A 15,353-nucleotide genomic window follows, 5' to 3' on the forward strand; every position below is an offset into this window, starting at 1 on the left:
AAACTTCCAGCCCCCTTTGTTCATCTTTTCCTGCAGAGGAATTCTAAAGAAGAATCCATAATGTCAGAATCCTAAGGTTAAAAATAGCAGTTTAAAATTTTTTAAACCAATCTGAAGATTGAGCAGGGTTGGCTTGGTACACTAAAGTTTGTGCTCTCCTGACCGGACAGGGTCCCAACAGTGTGTTCATGTAGATAGAGAAAGGCTGTCCTTCCACTTCCCCCTTTGGAATCACTTGTGGGCTGATTATTGTATAACAATATTGCCCAATCATTCCAAGAACACTATTGTAACCTCCTGGGGCAGTTAGTGAAAAAGATGCATTTCTGTGAATACCCCATCATACTCTCTGATCCCTCTCATTCCCACTTACGCTCTTCTGAGTGCTAAGATTTTCCGTGGAAGTGTAGAACTGCCTAATATGTTATAGAGTAGAATCCCTTTTCTCTGCATATCTAGGAATAGATCTACCCAGAAAGGAAATCCAGGGCATCCCTTTATGTTTTTCACTGCAACCAGCTTATTCTACTTTATGAGGAAGTGAATAAGGCTGAATATTAAATAAAATCTGTAAAATGTATTTACTTTCTTTGTGAGAGACCCATCTCATTTCTTGTCCTTGAAAGTTGGTATCAGCTTACTCCCTGGCTTAACAAGAATAAGTGAACTTTCGTTCATTGCTTGGGATCATGGAAATAGATGACATGAACCTCTGAGTTAACAGAGATGCATACTTTTTCTGTGCTTCCATTTTCTTATCTTTGAAACCTATCAGTTGGATTCAGTGATCGGTAAATCAGCTCCTAGATGTAAAAGTTCTGTTTCCATAAATCTTATTATTAATATTCAGTCTAGTGGGCATATTATACTCTGTAGTCTTTGGAGGTATTAAAAACTATTTCTCTGCCATTTTGCTTTCCAGTGCCCAATCGAATGGTTCCATTATGGATGTGTTGGGTTGACAGAAGCACCAAAAGGAAAATGGTACTGTCCACAGTGCACTGCTGCAATGAAGAGAAGAGGCAGTCGGCACAAATAAAGGTGGTCGTTTCATTTGAGGAAGAAAATACTTCAACTAAACATTTTATATAGGACTTGAAAAAAGAAGAAAAGAGAAAGAAGACACAATGCATTTCCAGGCAACCACTTCAAGGATTTACACAGACAATCCTGTAAGATCTTGAACTTGAATTTTATGGGTTGTATTTTAATAATGTAAGTAAATTATTTATGCACTCCTGGTGTGCTATGAATATTATTCCAGTTAGCCTTGGATTATTTCAGTGGCCAACATATGCAGACATTTGTACTCAACCATTTTCTCAAAGTAATGGGCATTCTATAATTTAGACTTCAGAGAATTCCAACGATGAAGATTTTAAGAAAAGTATTTTATATTCAACAGGTATGTTCTGCTGCATGTACTGTACTCCAGAGCTGTTATGTAACACTGTATATAAATGGTTGCAAAACAAAAAAAAAGTCAGTGCTTCTAAAAAGAATTTAAGATAATGGTTTTTCAAATGCCTTTATAATAAGCTTTGTTTCTTTGTGAAACTAAATTCAGCAGGCTGAAGGAAATGGTTCATGTGATAAAGTGGGCTGGTGTCCTCTAGAGTACCTGGGTACATAAACAGAAACTCCTGTAGGTAAAAATGAATCTGTGCCATTAGTCTTTATATGTTTCTGCATCCAGATAGAGTGCAGTTCATGGGGGGGAGGGGGGGACATGGGAGGGGCTGAAAGGGAAAGGGTGTTAAAGTGATACATTTTTATACCAAATGTGTTTATTTTTTTGTGCAAGTAATCCTTAAAATTGGAATTGTATTAGGTGTTAAAATAAAGTTTTTAAAAAATTACTTGTATTTATACTTTACACACTATTAATAAGGAAAATTTCTTAATTCCAATTAACTTCCAGTTTTCATAATCTAAAAAGGACAGAGTCCCAGGACACACAATGCTGTGTAATCTGTGATTTCTTTAACAGTGCTTGGCATTTGTGACGTGAAAATAAGGGAAAGACATTTTTAATGTAAATTTGAAATGCAAATGTATTTTTCTAGAACATCTCTCTGGCTTTTCCTTCAGTCTAAGAGACATGAAAGAAGTCTAATTATGGTAGATAAAATGAAAATAATGGTAATAGATGTTTTGACTTGAGGCAGTGTGGCCAATTTAAGTAAAGAGACCTCCTGGATTGGAGCTTAAAATTCAGTTCTGTTTTGGATACTACCACTTACTGGTATGATAGTTAATTCAAATTTTGAATCACTCTGGGCCTTATTAAACCAGGGTGATGCTGGCTGCAGGATGTCTGTAATCACTCTTAAGGTTTTATTCTATAGGTGCTATTTAAATTACAAATTTTGCGTAGTGGAGGTTTTATTTCAGGTATACTATCAAGTCAGGTTGGTAGAAAAATCCTTAAAACTTTAGAAATACTTATTACATCATTTCTTTTATGTTGAAACTTACTGGGTCCATTAGATTTCTGCTTTAATCAAAACCACTTATGAGCCTCTCAAAACTTATTTAGAAGACTATAAAATCTATGCAATGCTACCCAAAGGGTATGGATTAGATAGGGGATTTCTTTTAGCTTCACGAGTCCTCAGTTCTGAGCTGTTGCAGACTGATTTTATAGCTGGACAGCCCATAAAACAAAGTTGGTTTGTTGTGGGTATTCACAATTTCACAATATCATGAGTATCATGATTCCGTAACACTCAGTATTTTCATGGAGATTTTATAAACCTTTAAGAAATAATATATAACGTAGCATTCACTTAGCTTTAATGCACGTTGCCTGGAGATGCTCTGTGGTATTGTTTAATCTTCTAATTATATATAGTGACTTTTCCAAATTCATTCATTTTCTAGGAATTGGTCAAAGGAAAAAGCCTTATGTACAGCCTTAGTTTAAGAGAAAGTTCCTTGTCTGAGTCAGGAACATCCCTATTTCCAGCTGCTACAGCCCCTTCCTGTGTGAATTCCACTGCTTACCAAATCACTTAGAAAACATTTGACCAAATTTAACCTCAAACATCGACTATTTTATGAAGCCTCTGTAAAGAAGCAAACCAAAATTTTGTTCACTTATTTAGTAATTGGTGGAACTTGTTAGTATCTTGAGATATTATATATATATATGTATACACACACACACACACACACACACACACACACACACACACACACACACACACACACGGGCCAAACATGGAACTACCTCCTCAAAAAAAAAATGTGGCCAAATATTAATATTCTTTGAGACATTTACACCAAGGGGTGGGATAAGCATTTTTGCTATTACAAAATACCAATAAATCTTTGTTCTGTAAAACTCATGTGACAATTGGTGACACAAAAAAAGTCCAAATGTGGGTTCACAATTTATAGGTGGTGAAAATTGAGGCCTTACTGCTGTGGAGTGTACATTAAAATGTTCATGGTGACACATTTGAAGCAATAAATGGCTTAATTAAATGCCTAAATGAAGCTGAGTGTTTGATAAACATACAGTCATTCTTGTTAAGGGCAGTTCATTTTTTTGCTCTTTTCTCCTTTAAAGCAGATTCCACATACTTCAAATTTTTAACCGTATTTGGTTTGTGCAGTCTTAGTGCCCTTTGTCCTTTGATCTCAGAAATGGGCTTGTTGATCTAATTAATGATATTAATCTTGGAAAAAACAAATGTCTGATACACTTGGGTTGTGAGAGGTGAAATATCTGTGTAGACATTGCAGTGTTTTCCTTCAACTCATATTTTTAAAAGAAATCTTTAACGAATGGGTTTTAAGAGAAAACGAATACCGTCAGAAGCATTTATTTTTATAATTTTACAAACACTGAGCACCTAGATGTTGAACCTGCAGAGGAAGGTATTTGGGTGTGGGTGTGGGAAGGACAAGCGTGTTAAGTAATTGCGGCACTTGGAAGGGTGCTGTGATAGGCAGATGCACAAAGCACTGTGAGGACACTGGGAGACTTCACAGAGGAGGTTTCCTTTGAACAGATTCTTTAAAGACACACGAAGTAGGGAAGGTTTTTCAAGGCTAGGGAAGGTTTTTCAAGGCAAGAGACTGTTCAAGGGCCACGTACACTCTGGTAACTTACAAGTACTCTGGCATGAGTGGACGTCCAGTAGGGAGATGGAAGTTCAGAGAATAAAGCCAGAAAACTGAGCAAGAGTCTAAACACAAGCATTTTACACTGTGTCATAGAATTACTTGTTAAGGAGAGTGGTGGTGGCCTTTAACATATTGTTGGCTAAATACATTCTGATTATTTTTACAGTTTAATGAAACTATAGCACTTTTCTTATTTTAATGTAGGGATAACAAAACTAGTCTATAACTTGGAAATTGCTAAAAAAATAATTCTAAATTTAAGGTGAATCTTCTAGTTTTAAAAACTACAAATTAGAATTGCTAGTGAAGATTTTTTTGTTTTCCTTATTTAGATGATAAAATCTACATTACCCAGACTGTAATTTCTAACCCACGATCTTAATATTCATGATTTGATTCTGCTACAGAAAAATAAAGTTTAAAGTGATATAAACATGAAGTGACTTCAGAATTGTTTTGTTTTTTGATTGAAATTTGACATAAAGAAGAGGTATACTCCTTTCTGGCCATTTCCATTTTAAAGTAGTAAGTATATATACTTTATAAGTCAGCATTTAACTAATAAATTATTAGGCATTATTAAAATGTTTATTTGAAAAAAATTTAACAATTTCTTAATAAATTCTTCAGGACCATATAATCCAGTTTTTGGTTAACCCAGAGCCACCTTTTACTTTCTTTGCTCCTGGCAGAAGAGACCATAAAAGAATATTACAATCATTCATTTCTCCCCTGCTAATTATTAAAAACTCAGAAACCAATGTGGGAAATGAGGGTAGGGAATGTATAGGCTTCTGTATATGTTGCTTATACCCATCCCCCATTCCCGCTTACCTATGTTAATAAGAATAGTTTTTCTTAGGAAAGTGTATAACTGCTAGTCTTTAATGGTGAGCTAGTTTAAAACATTCACAAGTTTAACATAAGTCGTAAGGAAAAAAACGGTGGTCATATTTGAACTTTTTTTGCATTGTAGAATCTAATCCAGTAGAGGGACCCTCTATGCTAATACATTAAAATAAGAACAATTGTACAGGTACTAAGTTACTTTAAAAAGCTGCCTAGGTTAAACGTAATACAGGAGGCCAGCCAGAAATATTTCTGAATAACCCTGAATATAAAAATGGGTTAGTTGTTTAGAATTTTGCTAATATTTTACTAATTTTGCTAATATCATAATATCTAGCTAGCAGAAAGTTTTGGTATAACCTCTCCCCAGTATTCCTCATTAGAACTTTTAAAAATTTATGGTCATATCCTTGAAGCACTTACATATTTATCTTTAATATGACCAAATGACTGTTTTCTTGAATGGGTTTCGCAAATGTGCCAAAAGATGTTTTTACCTTACCAGTCTTACCATTTATAAATGTTTGAAGAAGAGTCCAGTTATCTGTTGAAAACAAACAAAAAAATAAACATACATTAGAGATCATATGGTTTAGATACAGGAGTAATCTTTTGAATTTAAGTGGTATATATGTGACCAAAGAGCCATACTGTATCAATGAATGTGTCTTTACCCCAGATTAGCTCGATGATTACCAGCCTTCCTTGGAGTGATAAGGTAAAACCTACCTCCCTTCCATCCCCCATTAAACAACATCAGTTTTTTAGGTAGTAAATTTGATGCTGTAAAAATTTCAAAATACCTTTCACTTTCTGAAAATAAGAATGGATGGTTGAATTGTAATTACATTTAAAAAAAGAAACCAAATTATGTGACTATCTTGCAACAATTTTTTGAATGTATTATGGTTTCCATAGAATATTATATTGCAGGTTTACAGAGAAGATAATGAGATTTCTAATTTAGTTAAAGAACATAATTTGAGACTATGTTATAACAAATGAAAGCCAAATTTGTTCATATTTTATAGAATGATAGATAAAAACAGGAATTCTGGCTCCACGCCAAGGTATAAATTTGTGCCCTAAAAAAAGTAAAACAAATAGTGTAATTCATTGGATTAAATGTTTGCCAGCCACCTTGTGCTCACTGATTGAAGTGATTCTTTCTTTTCTTTCTTTTTCTTCCTTTCTCTTTCTTTCTTTCTTTTTTCTATCTTTTCTTTTTCTTTCTTTTCTCTTTCCCTTCCTCCCTCCCTCCCCCTCTCTCCCTCCCTCTTTCTTTCTTTCTTTCTTTCTTTCTTTCTTTCTTTCTTTCTTTCTTTCTTTCTTTCTTTCTTTCTTTCTTTCTTTCTTTCTTTCTTTTTCTTTCTTTCTTTCTTTTTTCTTTCTTTCTTTCTTTCTTTTCTTTTCTTCTTTCTCTTTCTCCCCTTCCTTCCCTCCTTCCCTCCCTTCCCCTCTCCCTCCCTTCCTTCCTTCCTTCCTTCTTTTAGAATGTGCACATTAATATGGATATATATATGTGTGTGTGTGTATACATATATCTCCATATATATTTTAGAGGATGCTAATCTTAAAAGCAAATCTGGGAGGCTCAAAGGGAATTATATGGGCAAAGTTGCATTTATTTGAAGGAGTGGTATAATTACACATTCGGGAAGTGGTTAAAATCCCAATGTCATTACCACAAGCTGCACAGGTACACACTATTCTAACTTAAGTAACAGACAATCAAGTAGCCACATATAAAAATTATGCAGTAACTATTCTTTGATTTCCAACCTCAGTGCTTTGACATTTCGTACCGGATGATGCTTGGTTGTGGAGGGCTGCCCTGTGCCTTGTGGGATGTTTAGCAGCATCACTGGCATCTACATACGAGATATCAGGAGCATCCCCCTGGGCCTGCAAGTTGTGACAACTAAAAATGTCTTTAGACTTTGCCACATGTCTCCTGGGGGACAAAATTGCCCCTGCTGTGTTTCATGTTACCAAGATGTGAAATATTTCCTGTGGGAAAAATGGAAATAGTATGGAAAATATTTAAATCTATTATGTATAAACCTCCACAAATAGGAATTTTTAAATCACTTGCCAGGAGACACTACTAGATGCTGTAAGGATATGGTGATGAGTAAAATAGTTTCTGTTACAAAGCCGTTTATACTGTAAAACGACACAAGTACACTAGTCACTAGACTACAGTAAAGAATATAAAAGTCATCTTCGTTCTAGTGCAAGCAAATTCAAAGTGCTTATACAGAAAGAAAATTGTGAAAAATAAGTAAAGCAACCAGTTGAGAATTATGGAGAGCTAGAGACATATGTCCCATTTTAAAAAGGCAGCACCAAATGTTGTCCTATGGAATCTCCAGGTGATCTGCATGCTCAGAAATGCTGGTCAATTTAAAATGAAAAGCATCTAGTTTACAGGATTTGGTCTATCTGGACTGTTGATTCATCTAGAAACTTGAGTCTAGTTTGAAAAATAAAATACATTTTAAAAATACCTGCTTCAACAATCACTAAATTCACCCTCTCCTTTCACCCCATACTCCATACCAAAATCCCAAAATGGAACATACATGTGATGGAAAAGTATATTTTGTGTTGGAGAGGCTTAAGGAGGAAGATTGTTCTGTTTTGTCCACCCTTGAAATGACGGAACTCTAAAAGGTCTGTCACTCTATTGTCCCAGGTTGATGCTGCTTAAATACAGACCCTTGAATACTGAAATGATCAAGTAGAAGGGGTACTTTATGAAATCACATGTACAAGAACAGTCTGAAACACTGCCAGAACCCATAGATGCGTAGTCTTACAGCATGTCACCCTCCCACTCCCCTTGCTTGAAGCAGCTTACTCTGTCTCATTGTTCCCTGTTCTGACGCCTTCGGACTCTAACACATGCTCCTACTTAGCCTTCCATCACAACTGGGCCATGAATACCCACTACTTGTTGTCTCCACCTACTGCTCACGCTCATCCCACTCTTGCTCTCATTCTCCCAAACCAGCATCTGCCGCCAACCTCCATCTCACAGAATAGAGGAAAGAGAACATACTAAGTGCTCATGTTTGCTGTGGGGGCTTCTGGGTTCCAAGAGGTCCATTATTTGATAATTATCTGTTTGTGTGTCTGACACCAATCCAGACTGAGCTCAGCCTCAGCATCCAAAACATAACAGACATGCATTCAGCATGCATTCTTCCAACACATGTACACAGAATGCTTAGGTGCTTTCCATACATTATATCATCTGGCATGCCAACAACACTTCAAAGAAGGCATATGTATCCTCATTTCACAGATCACTTGTTTAAAGACAGTTAAGACGCAGCATCATGCTACTATCCACACTGGGTTTACTCTAATATTTATTTATTTATCTATTGCCATCCTCTCCCACACCCTCAGACTCAGTGGTTGAAACAGGGAATTGGGTTTTTCAAGCCACCGGTGTCATTTCTAGAACATTAATTTTCCACTTTCGTTCTGATTCCTGTTACTTAAAGTCTAGCTAAAAAATTATGCTGTTGTTTTCCATGTTTCCCAGCCCAAAGACACTATATCAACAATTTAATGATATATAAAAATGACCCTCCAGATTCCTCAAACTCTGTTTTTCACACTTTTTGCCTTAATAGAAATGCATGTCCATTCCTTTTCTCCTAGTAAAGAATTTATCTCACTCAATTTCATCAACACAGGAACACTTGCAATTTAAAGATTTCATAATTCCTAGTATCTCTCAAATCACATTGCATCCACTAAAACTATACCTTCCAACATTATTGTTCAGCCATTTCTCTTAAAGCTCTCTTGGCTTCTAAAAGTCAAGTGTCACTTCATTTTTTTTTATACTTCTTCATTTGTCATGGGATTGAGGACTCTAAATCTATAAGTCAAATAATATTAAACACACCATAGGGGATATATGCAAGAATCTAGCTTTAGTGTGAATACTTATTCTGTAAAGCTTTAATTAATCTGTTTTATAAAGTAGTTTCTTTCAAGTAAGGAACCATAGATGCCCATTTCCCTGGATCTCTAATAGCAGGGCACCCCTAGGGGGCGCTCCGTCTCACAAAATATAAGTGACCGGAGCATGACAGACGGAAGGGATCATTTCAGGGGTGTGGGCTCACAGAAGAACCTCAGCCCACAAGAAAGAGTTTGCGTTAGAAAAGCTACTTAGGTTCAGAGCTTTTGAAGAATGTCTGCTATGATTATAATAAGCCAGTCCTGGGTATCCAGAGTTGGCAAAGCAAGAGCGGGAAGAGGTGAGCAACAGGCACTGGACAGATTGCTTTTCTTTTTGGCTGTCCCTCGGCTGACTCAGCAAAAGTAGATGGAGTTTGCAGAATTTCCCTACAGAATTGTCCTTGTGGCGTTGTGTATAGCATTAGGTTGAGTTGAATTGTGGACAAGCCTGATGTGTATCTTTTTATCCCTTTCCGCAAAGCAAAATTACCTGCTACTATCCACTTGTTATAGGAGCAAAAAGTATCAGGCAACTAGCCTTTGAAAGACTTAGCCATTAGCCCAGGAAAGGAGCAGTAAGTGATAGGAGTTAGGTACCAAAGCAGAAAGATGACTTCAGTTATCCTGGTACATACTCAGGCTTTCAAGTTCTGCGGTCCAGACAATACCTGGGACCCTTTTATCCCCCATAAGGGTGACCACAATTCCCTCGAGTAAAGATCCTTCCAATTCACGCCCGGAGTTTGCTTTCCTCTCATCCTCGACCTTTGTCATCATCTGACGAAGGGCTATTTGTTTTTCCAATGCAGTACTAAGGAAAAGAGATGACACCGGGCGCCAAAGATCAAATGTGTATTTAAAATTCTGCAGCTCCGGGGAGGCAGGCACATTTCCAGGGCAGTGAGAGGCGCGGTCCTCAGGCTGGGGAAGCCCACCATTTCTCTGCGGGGGAGCTGACCGCGCGAGGCCGTAGCCCCGCCCCGCCCCGCCGGCGCGTGCGGCCGCGGTCCCGGGGCCCAGCTCCCGGCCGGGAGAGACGCGGCGCGCGGGGCGCGGCGTGCCTGCGGCTGGGCGTCCGCGCGGGGGAGATGAATTGGAGTCACACGACTGGCTGTTTCCTTCCGAGGGCTTTTGGTCAGCAGTCCATTAGGGTATCGTGACAACTTTTTTTTCTGGCTAAAAGGATGAAAACTGAGTAAGTACATAGAACTTTGAACTTGACGCGGAATGAAACCAGTACAAGCAGAACCCTAACAGTCACCACGTCCATTCACACCGGGCATTCCCTTTTCCTGCTAAAAGCCGTGGACGCTTACGGGACAGCGGCAATTTAAAACTGGAGGAAGGGAAGCAGCGAAGAAAACACGAAAGGCTGAAAGCAGGACTGCTCTGAACCCGGAGAAGAAATGAGGAAGCGCTGAGGCGAGCTGGCCTGCATCCCGCGGGGCGACAGGCACTTTTGGTTTTAGCCTATTGCGCTCTTCAGTGCTGTTTCCAAGGCTCCAGATTGACTTTGGGGTTGTTTTCTTTTTCTCCTGTGAAGTCTTTGCTGTGAGTTTAAGGATGTTGTGGAAATAAGGCATTACCGGAGGCAACAGTCTGGCAGCCTGGGGTACGCTCAGCTTATTAGTTACAACTATTATTATTTGGATGTCTTTTTTTTTTTTTTTTTAAACCCAGGCTAGCCACTTTTCACTGTCATCCATGGAAGGGATCTTATTAACCGCTTCACACTTTCGGGACCTATGATTCTTTGGCATGAACCCTTCGGAAAGTTCTTCAGCGGGGATGGAGCGATCTTGATTTCAGTTGTGGATAAAGAAGGCTGATCTGTATTTTTCATGCTGACAAAAAATAGCTGCTATGACTTTTTCGACAACGTGGACAGGGGCCAAGTGAAGCTGAACTGGTCATGGTCTGTCGTCCAGTGTTCCCTTGTCGTCGGCGACTTTGTCCCCGGCCCTTCTTGGTGGGCTTGGTGGTGGCAATCTGTCTCTTCTACCAGACCCTGACACTCCGAGGGTCGAGGAAGCTCACAGCCGCTGGCCCTGGGGCTGACCCGAACACACCCCCCGAAACCCAGACAAGCAGATGCGAGAAGGGATTCTCCCCGGACAAACCGTGCTTCCTTCCCTCCGGTAATGCACAGGAAATCGGAAAGGTAAGATGGTCACGAGCTTAACCTTGACATTTTCTGTAAAGATAGCAGTCTGCCTCTCTCTGTCCTTTCTGTAAAACTAAAATTAACCTCCATGAGATCTGAAAGGGATCCAGAGTATACAACGGCCCAGAGAGTGACCTTATGACAGTGAGACACGTGTTAGCTTCAGCTTCTTATATTTACTTCTAGAAAGGCCTGGCCTTTATCTCCTCTCTTAAGAGTTTCACTTCTTTTCAGCTGAATGAAATAGACAATTTGGAGTTGGTGGGAGTGATGTGAATTCTTTCTAAAGTATTAGAATTCTGAGAGATCTGAAGTTTTCCAGTTCAGGGACGTAAACCAAAGATTCATAAAATTTGATCAACGTTGAGTGTTTCCTCAAGGAAGTCAGCATGAGTGCCCAGACCATTCCAGACTCAAAGATATTCCAGAATGCCATTTTATAATTGATTAAATCGATTTTTCATTGGTGAAGATATTTCTAAAGCAACGTATTTATTTCTGAACCATTTAAAGGAATAGTATAATATGTTCCCTCAAAAGAATTGATACCCTGCATTTTATTGTTTATAGAATTTGGGAAATATTGATTATTCTATACTTACAATTATTAATATTACTATACTATTACGAATATTACTGTTCTAATTAACTTTACTAATTTTGTGAAGTGTTGGAAAAAACACAAACACACAAAAAACTCCACAGGATTTCTATTTTAATATACCACTCTGTTCATGCCTATCAATGAGATGATGACCTTTAAAATAATCCAGCCTGAAAAAGAAAAAGGAAAAAGAAAAGCACACATGAAAAAATTCATGGCAGCAAAGCCACTGACTTCTGTGCTCCAGCAAGAGGTATAGCAAGATAATTTAGGAAGCTGTAAGTACTATCTTATATATGCAGTAAATTTAGGTAGAGCCTAGGATTGTGGTTATTGTTTGGAGCAGAATTTCCTGTTGAAATTCTAACACCTCCAGCACTACTACCATCTTGTTTCAAGAACTCCTTTATGTATTTCCTTTAGACTCATAAGGCTGTGAGATAGGTAAGGTGGGCATGCTTGCCATCAATGCACAGGAAACATGGCGCTGCTCAGAGGTGTGTAGGCAGACCACAGGGCTAGCAGGATGACCTGATATACCCACCTGGGTCCTACCACAGCACTGGTGCTGAAATCGAAGTAAGTTCAAGGCTCTGATAACAACTGGTGGAAACCACAACTGTAAGAACTTATTGAAATACAATACAATAGGTTAGAACAAAAAAAAATTTAAACCTTGTGAGTGACTTAGTTTATCAACAATGTCAAGAAACATGACAAAGAACAGCAGATAATATAACTAGAAACACTTCCAGATGAAACTCCAACTGCAAGTGCGAGTCAGTGATTGAATGTTCTAACATCACTGAAGGATCTGTATTTTTTCTTCATTTGTACTAGCATTAATTTTTATTTGCATTTTTAATACATCAAATTTCTAATGGGTATAAACTGTGACTTGGAAAATCACTTCTTGTTTTTTTCCCCAATATTAATAAATACAGTTTCTTTAAAAGTAGTTGAAATGGTTTTGCTCTTTTCTTTTTTCTTTCTTTTTTTTCTTTTTTTGGGGTAGCTTTGCTTTTTAAGTAAGGAGTAAAAATTGGTGCTAAAATTTTTGGACAAAAAGGTTTTTTATTCATTAACTTACAGCTCTTCTTACTCCCTGCTTGACTTTATGTGACTCCTGCTTTTGCCTGTAACACAGGCATATGTTAACTGTTATTTGTAGGCTGTCACAGAAAATTCCATTGCAGCTTTGGATCTCCTGCTACTTATAAACCATCTGAAACTTATTGGCTGCTTGTGTAAAACATTCACTCTAGAATTTTCTTCACCCCCCCAAAAAAATGCCAATCACATGATTTTCCCCCCAAATCATTCATAATCTTAATATTTTAATCATAAACAAGATTCTAAATTCACAATTATAATTCAAAAGCCCATGGATATAAAAAGTCAATTTCCAAACATTTGTCATGTATCTCTATTTTTAACTAATTTGTGTCAGCCATTGGTTTAGAGCCAGTTTTTATTAGAGATAGAAAGGAAACTAGAAAGAATCATGTGGAAGGTAGTTAAAACCAGATATAACTTAGTTCTCCTTGTAATACATGTTCCAAAAAAAAAAAAGAAATAATAATACAGTTTTAAGGATTAAATATTCTGTAAGATAGTTAAAGTGAAAAAACAAATGTCTTTGGGATCAATATATATGGATCATTCTCAAAATGAGCTACCTTATGAAGTTCATTAAAAAAATCACTGATGAAGAAGATAGCAGGAGGTGAAGAATGAAGGGGGGAAATCAGAGGGGGAGATGAGCCATGAGAGACTATGGACTCTGAAAAACAAGGGGAGGGGTTGGGGGATGGGTCAGTCTGGTGATGGGTATTAAAGAGGGCACATTCTGCATGGAGCACTGGGTGTTATATGCAAACAATGAATCATGGAACACTACATCAAAAACTAATGATGTAATGTATGGTGATTAACATAACATAATAAAAAAAAATCACTGATGAGATGCTTGTGTAGATTTTCCTCGAGACCTAAAATTAGCTTTTATAGAAGAAGCATTGTTTCTGTCTAGAAATTTTAGGTTTTGGTATTTTATTTACAAACCAAAATGTTCATTTTTCTAGGGCTTTCCCTTACTGATATCCATCCATTTTAAAGTGATTTTTAAAGTTACTTAAAATAACTGATTTTGACCTAAGGTTCATGGACTCCAGGAATTATTTGGATTTATAAGATGACTACCAAACGCAGACATTTCACACAAAATATTGTGTATATGTGTGTGCACATTTGTCTGGGAAAAATCCTGATCCCCTGCAGATATTCAGACCTAAAGAAATACTAAGAATAAACAAAATGCTTAAAAAGCAATGCATTTAAACTTTAATTGCTCCTCCAGGAAGTATAAGTTGGGCTTGGATTTATAAATCTGTAAAAGGAAAACAAAATCTTAATGAAAGAATCCATGTGATGACATTTGGAAAAGAGTTTCGATGAATGCTGTAGGGATAAACATTCAGAAACTAAAATACACTCACAGAGTCTTTCTTGAATCATAGTTTTCATACTTTCGTGAATGAGCAGTAACTATTCCCCAGTCTCTTTGGTTGCGGTTCTTTCCAAGAGAAGACCTTTTGTACTTCATCAGCCTAGCAACAGAGTGTTCTGTAGTAGCAGAAATTTAAAGGTGGGTGACTGACTATGCCCTTAACACCTTTACAGCTGGGACTTGGTTCATTGTCTAAAACTGTTTTCAATACAGATTGAGATCATGGTCTAGTATATGCCAACTTTCCGTAGTGAGGGAGTATTCTCCCTCTTCTGGCCAAATTTTAATTCTTTTTTCCGTTTGAACTTTCCAAAGGACCTTGCTAAGCAGCTGTACTTTTGTCATTTCTTCCGGGTTTTCTCCCAACTTTAGTTGTTTGAATTTTGGCTACTAATCTGCCATGTCTTAAAATCATTTCAATTTAATGTGTAAGCTGAAGACAATTCCATTTGTCTTCACTGAAGTAGATCACTCAGTAGATTTATTTGTTTTCCTGGAATCTAGCACTTTAACATTTCACAACATAGGAACCACATTAAATGATAAACAGACACAATGGAAGAAAATATGCTTAATATACATCTTTAGTATATGTTCCTTTAATGGAAACTTTACTATTTGGAGAATACATTTATACTCACCGTAGCCATGTGTTACTGATTATCTCCTGTTGATACTCTGCAAGGAGAATTAGTAGTTCTTTGTTGCTTGACTATTCATTCTCCATTTCTTCTGGACTCTCCATTCTCCTTAAGTGACTACTCTCTACAACTATTCTTCCCGGTATACAACAATAATCCAATGCAAATAATTGAATGTTTTCATACAAATATGCTCTATTTAACGTAGTTTGTGTCTCCAATAATGCATAATATATTTAACATTTGAAAATTTCTAAAAATTGCTTGTTAAGCCCAGGTTTTCTATAGACAGAACCTGGGGCAAGCACTTACATGCTAACACTTCATTAGATGCTGCAATCTCAGGGATGCAAGAGTAGGGGGGAAAAGGAACAAGGAGAGCAAAGACAAATGGGTGCATTTATGAGAGACATAACCAGAGAGGCTGTATTAAATTCTGCATCTCAGAACAAGCATTGTGGGGAAGGG

General features: G+C 37.4%; 2 protein-coding genes across 7 annotated transcripts in view; both read left to right on the forward strand.

Moving 5' to 3' along the window:
- The window catches only part of ING3 (inhibitor of growth family member 3), a 29,736-nt gene extending 25,163 nt beyond the window's left edge, over positions 1-4,573 (forward strand). For both annotated transcript variants that reach the window (XM_073899124.1, XM_025865797.2), the window contains one exon: positions 923-4,573. In XM_073899124.1, coding sequence (XP_073755225.1) covers positions 923-1,039 — 117 coding nt within the window. In that variant the 3' untranslated portion in view covers positions 1,040-4,573. The remainder of the gene's footprint in view (positions 1-922) is intronic.
- A 5,410-nt stretch (positions 4,574-9,983) lies between these two features.
- CPED1 (cadherin like and PC-esterase domain containing 1) overlaps positions 9,984-15,353 on the forward strand; it is a 268,162-nt gene continuing 262,792 nt past the window's right edge. For 4 of the 5 annotated variants that reach the window (XR_012380298.1, XR_012380299.1, XM_025865766.2 and 1 more), the window contains exon 1: positions 9,984-11,128. Coding sequence is in view for 2 of the 5 variants with exons in the window: in XM_025865766.2 (XP_025721551.1) it covers positions 10,880-11,128 (249 nt within the window). In the remaining 3 variants the exon portion in view is untranslated. The remainder of the gene's footprint in view (positions 11,129-15,353) is intronic. The other variant, XM_073899126.1, reaches the window with a different exon arrangement.

This window comes from Callorhinus ursinus, unplaced genomic scaffold (assembly GCF_003265705.2).
Source record: "Callorhinus ursinus isolate GAN/ISIS: 27379988/994484 unplaced genomic scaffold, GSC_fseal_2.0 scaffold12, whole genome shotgun sequence".
In the NCBI taxonomy this organism is placed as follows: domain Eukaryota; kingdom Metazoa; phylum Chordata; class Mammalia; order Carnivora; family Otariidae; genus Callorhinus; species Callorhinus ursinus.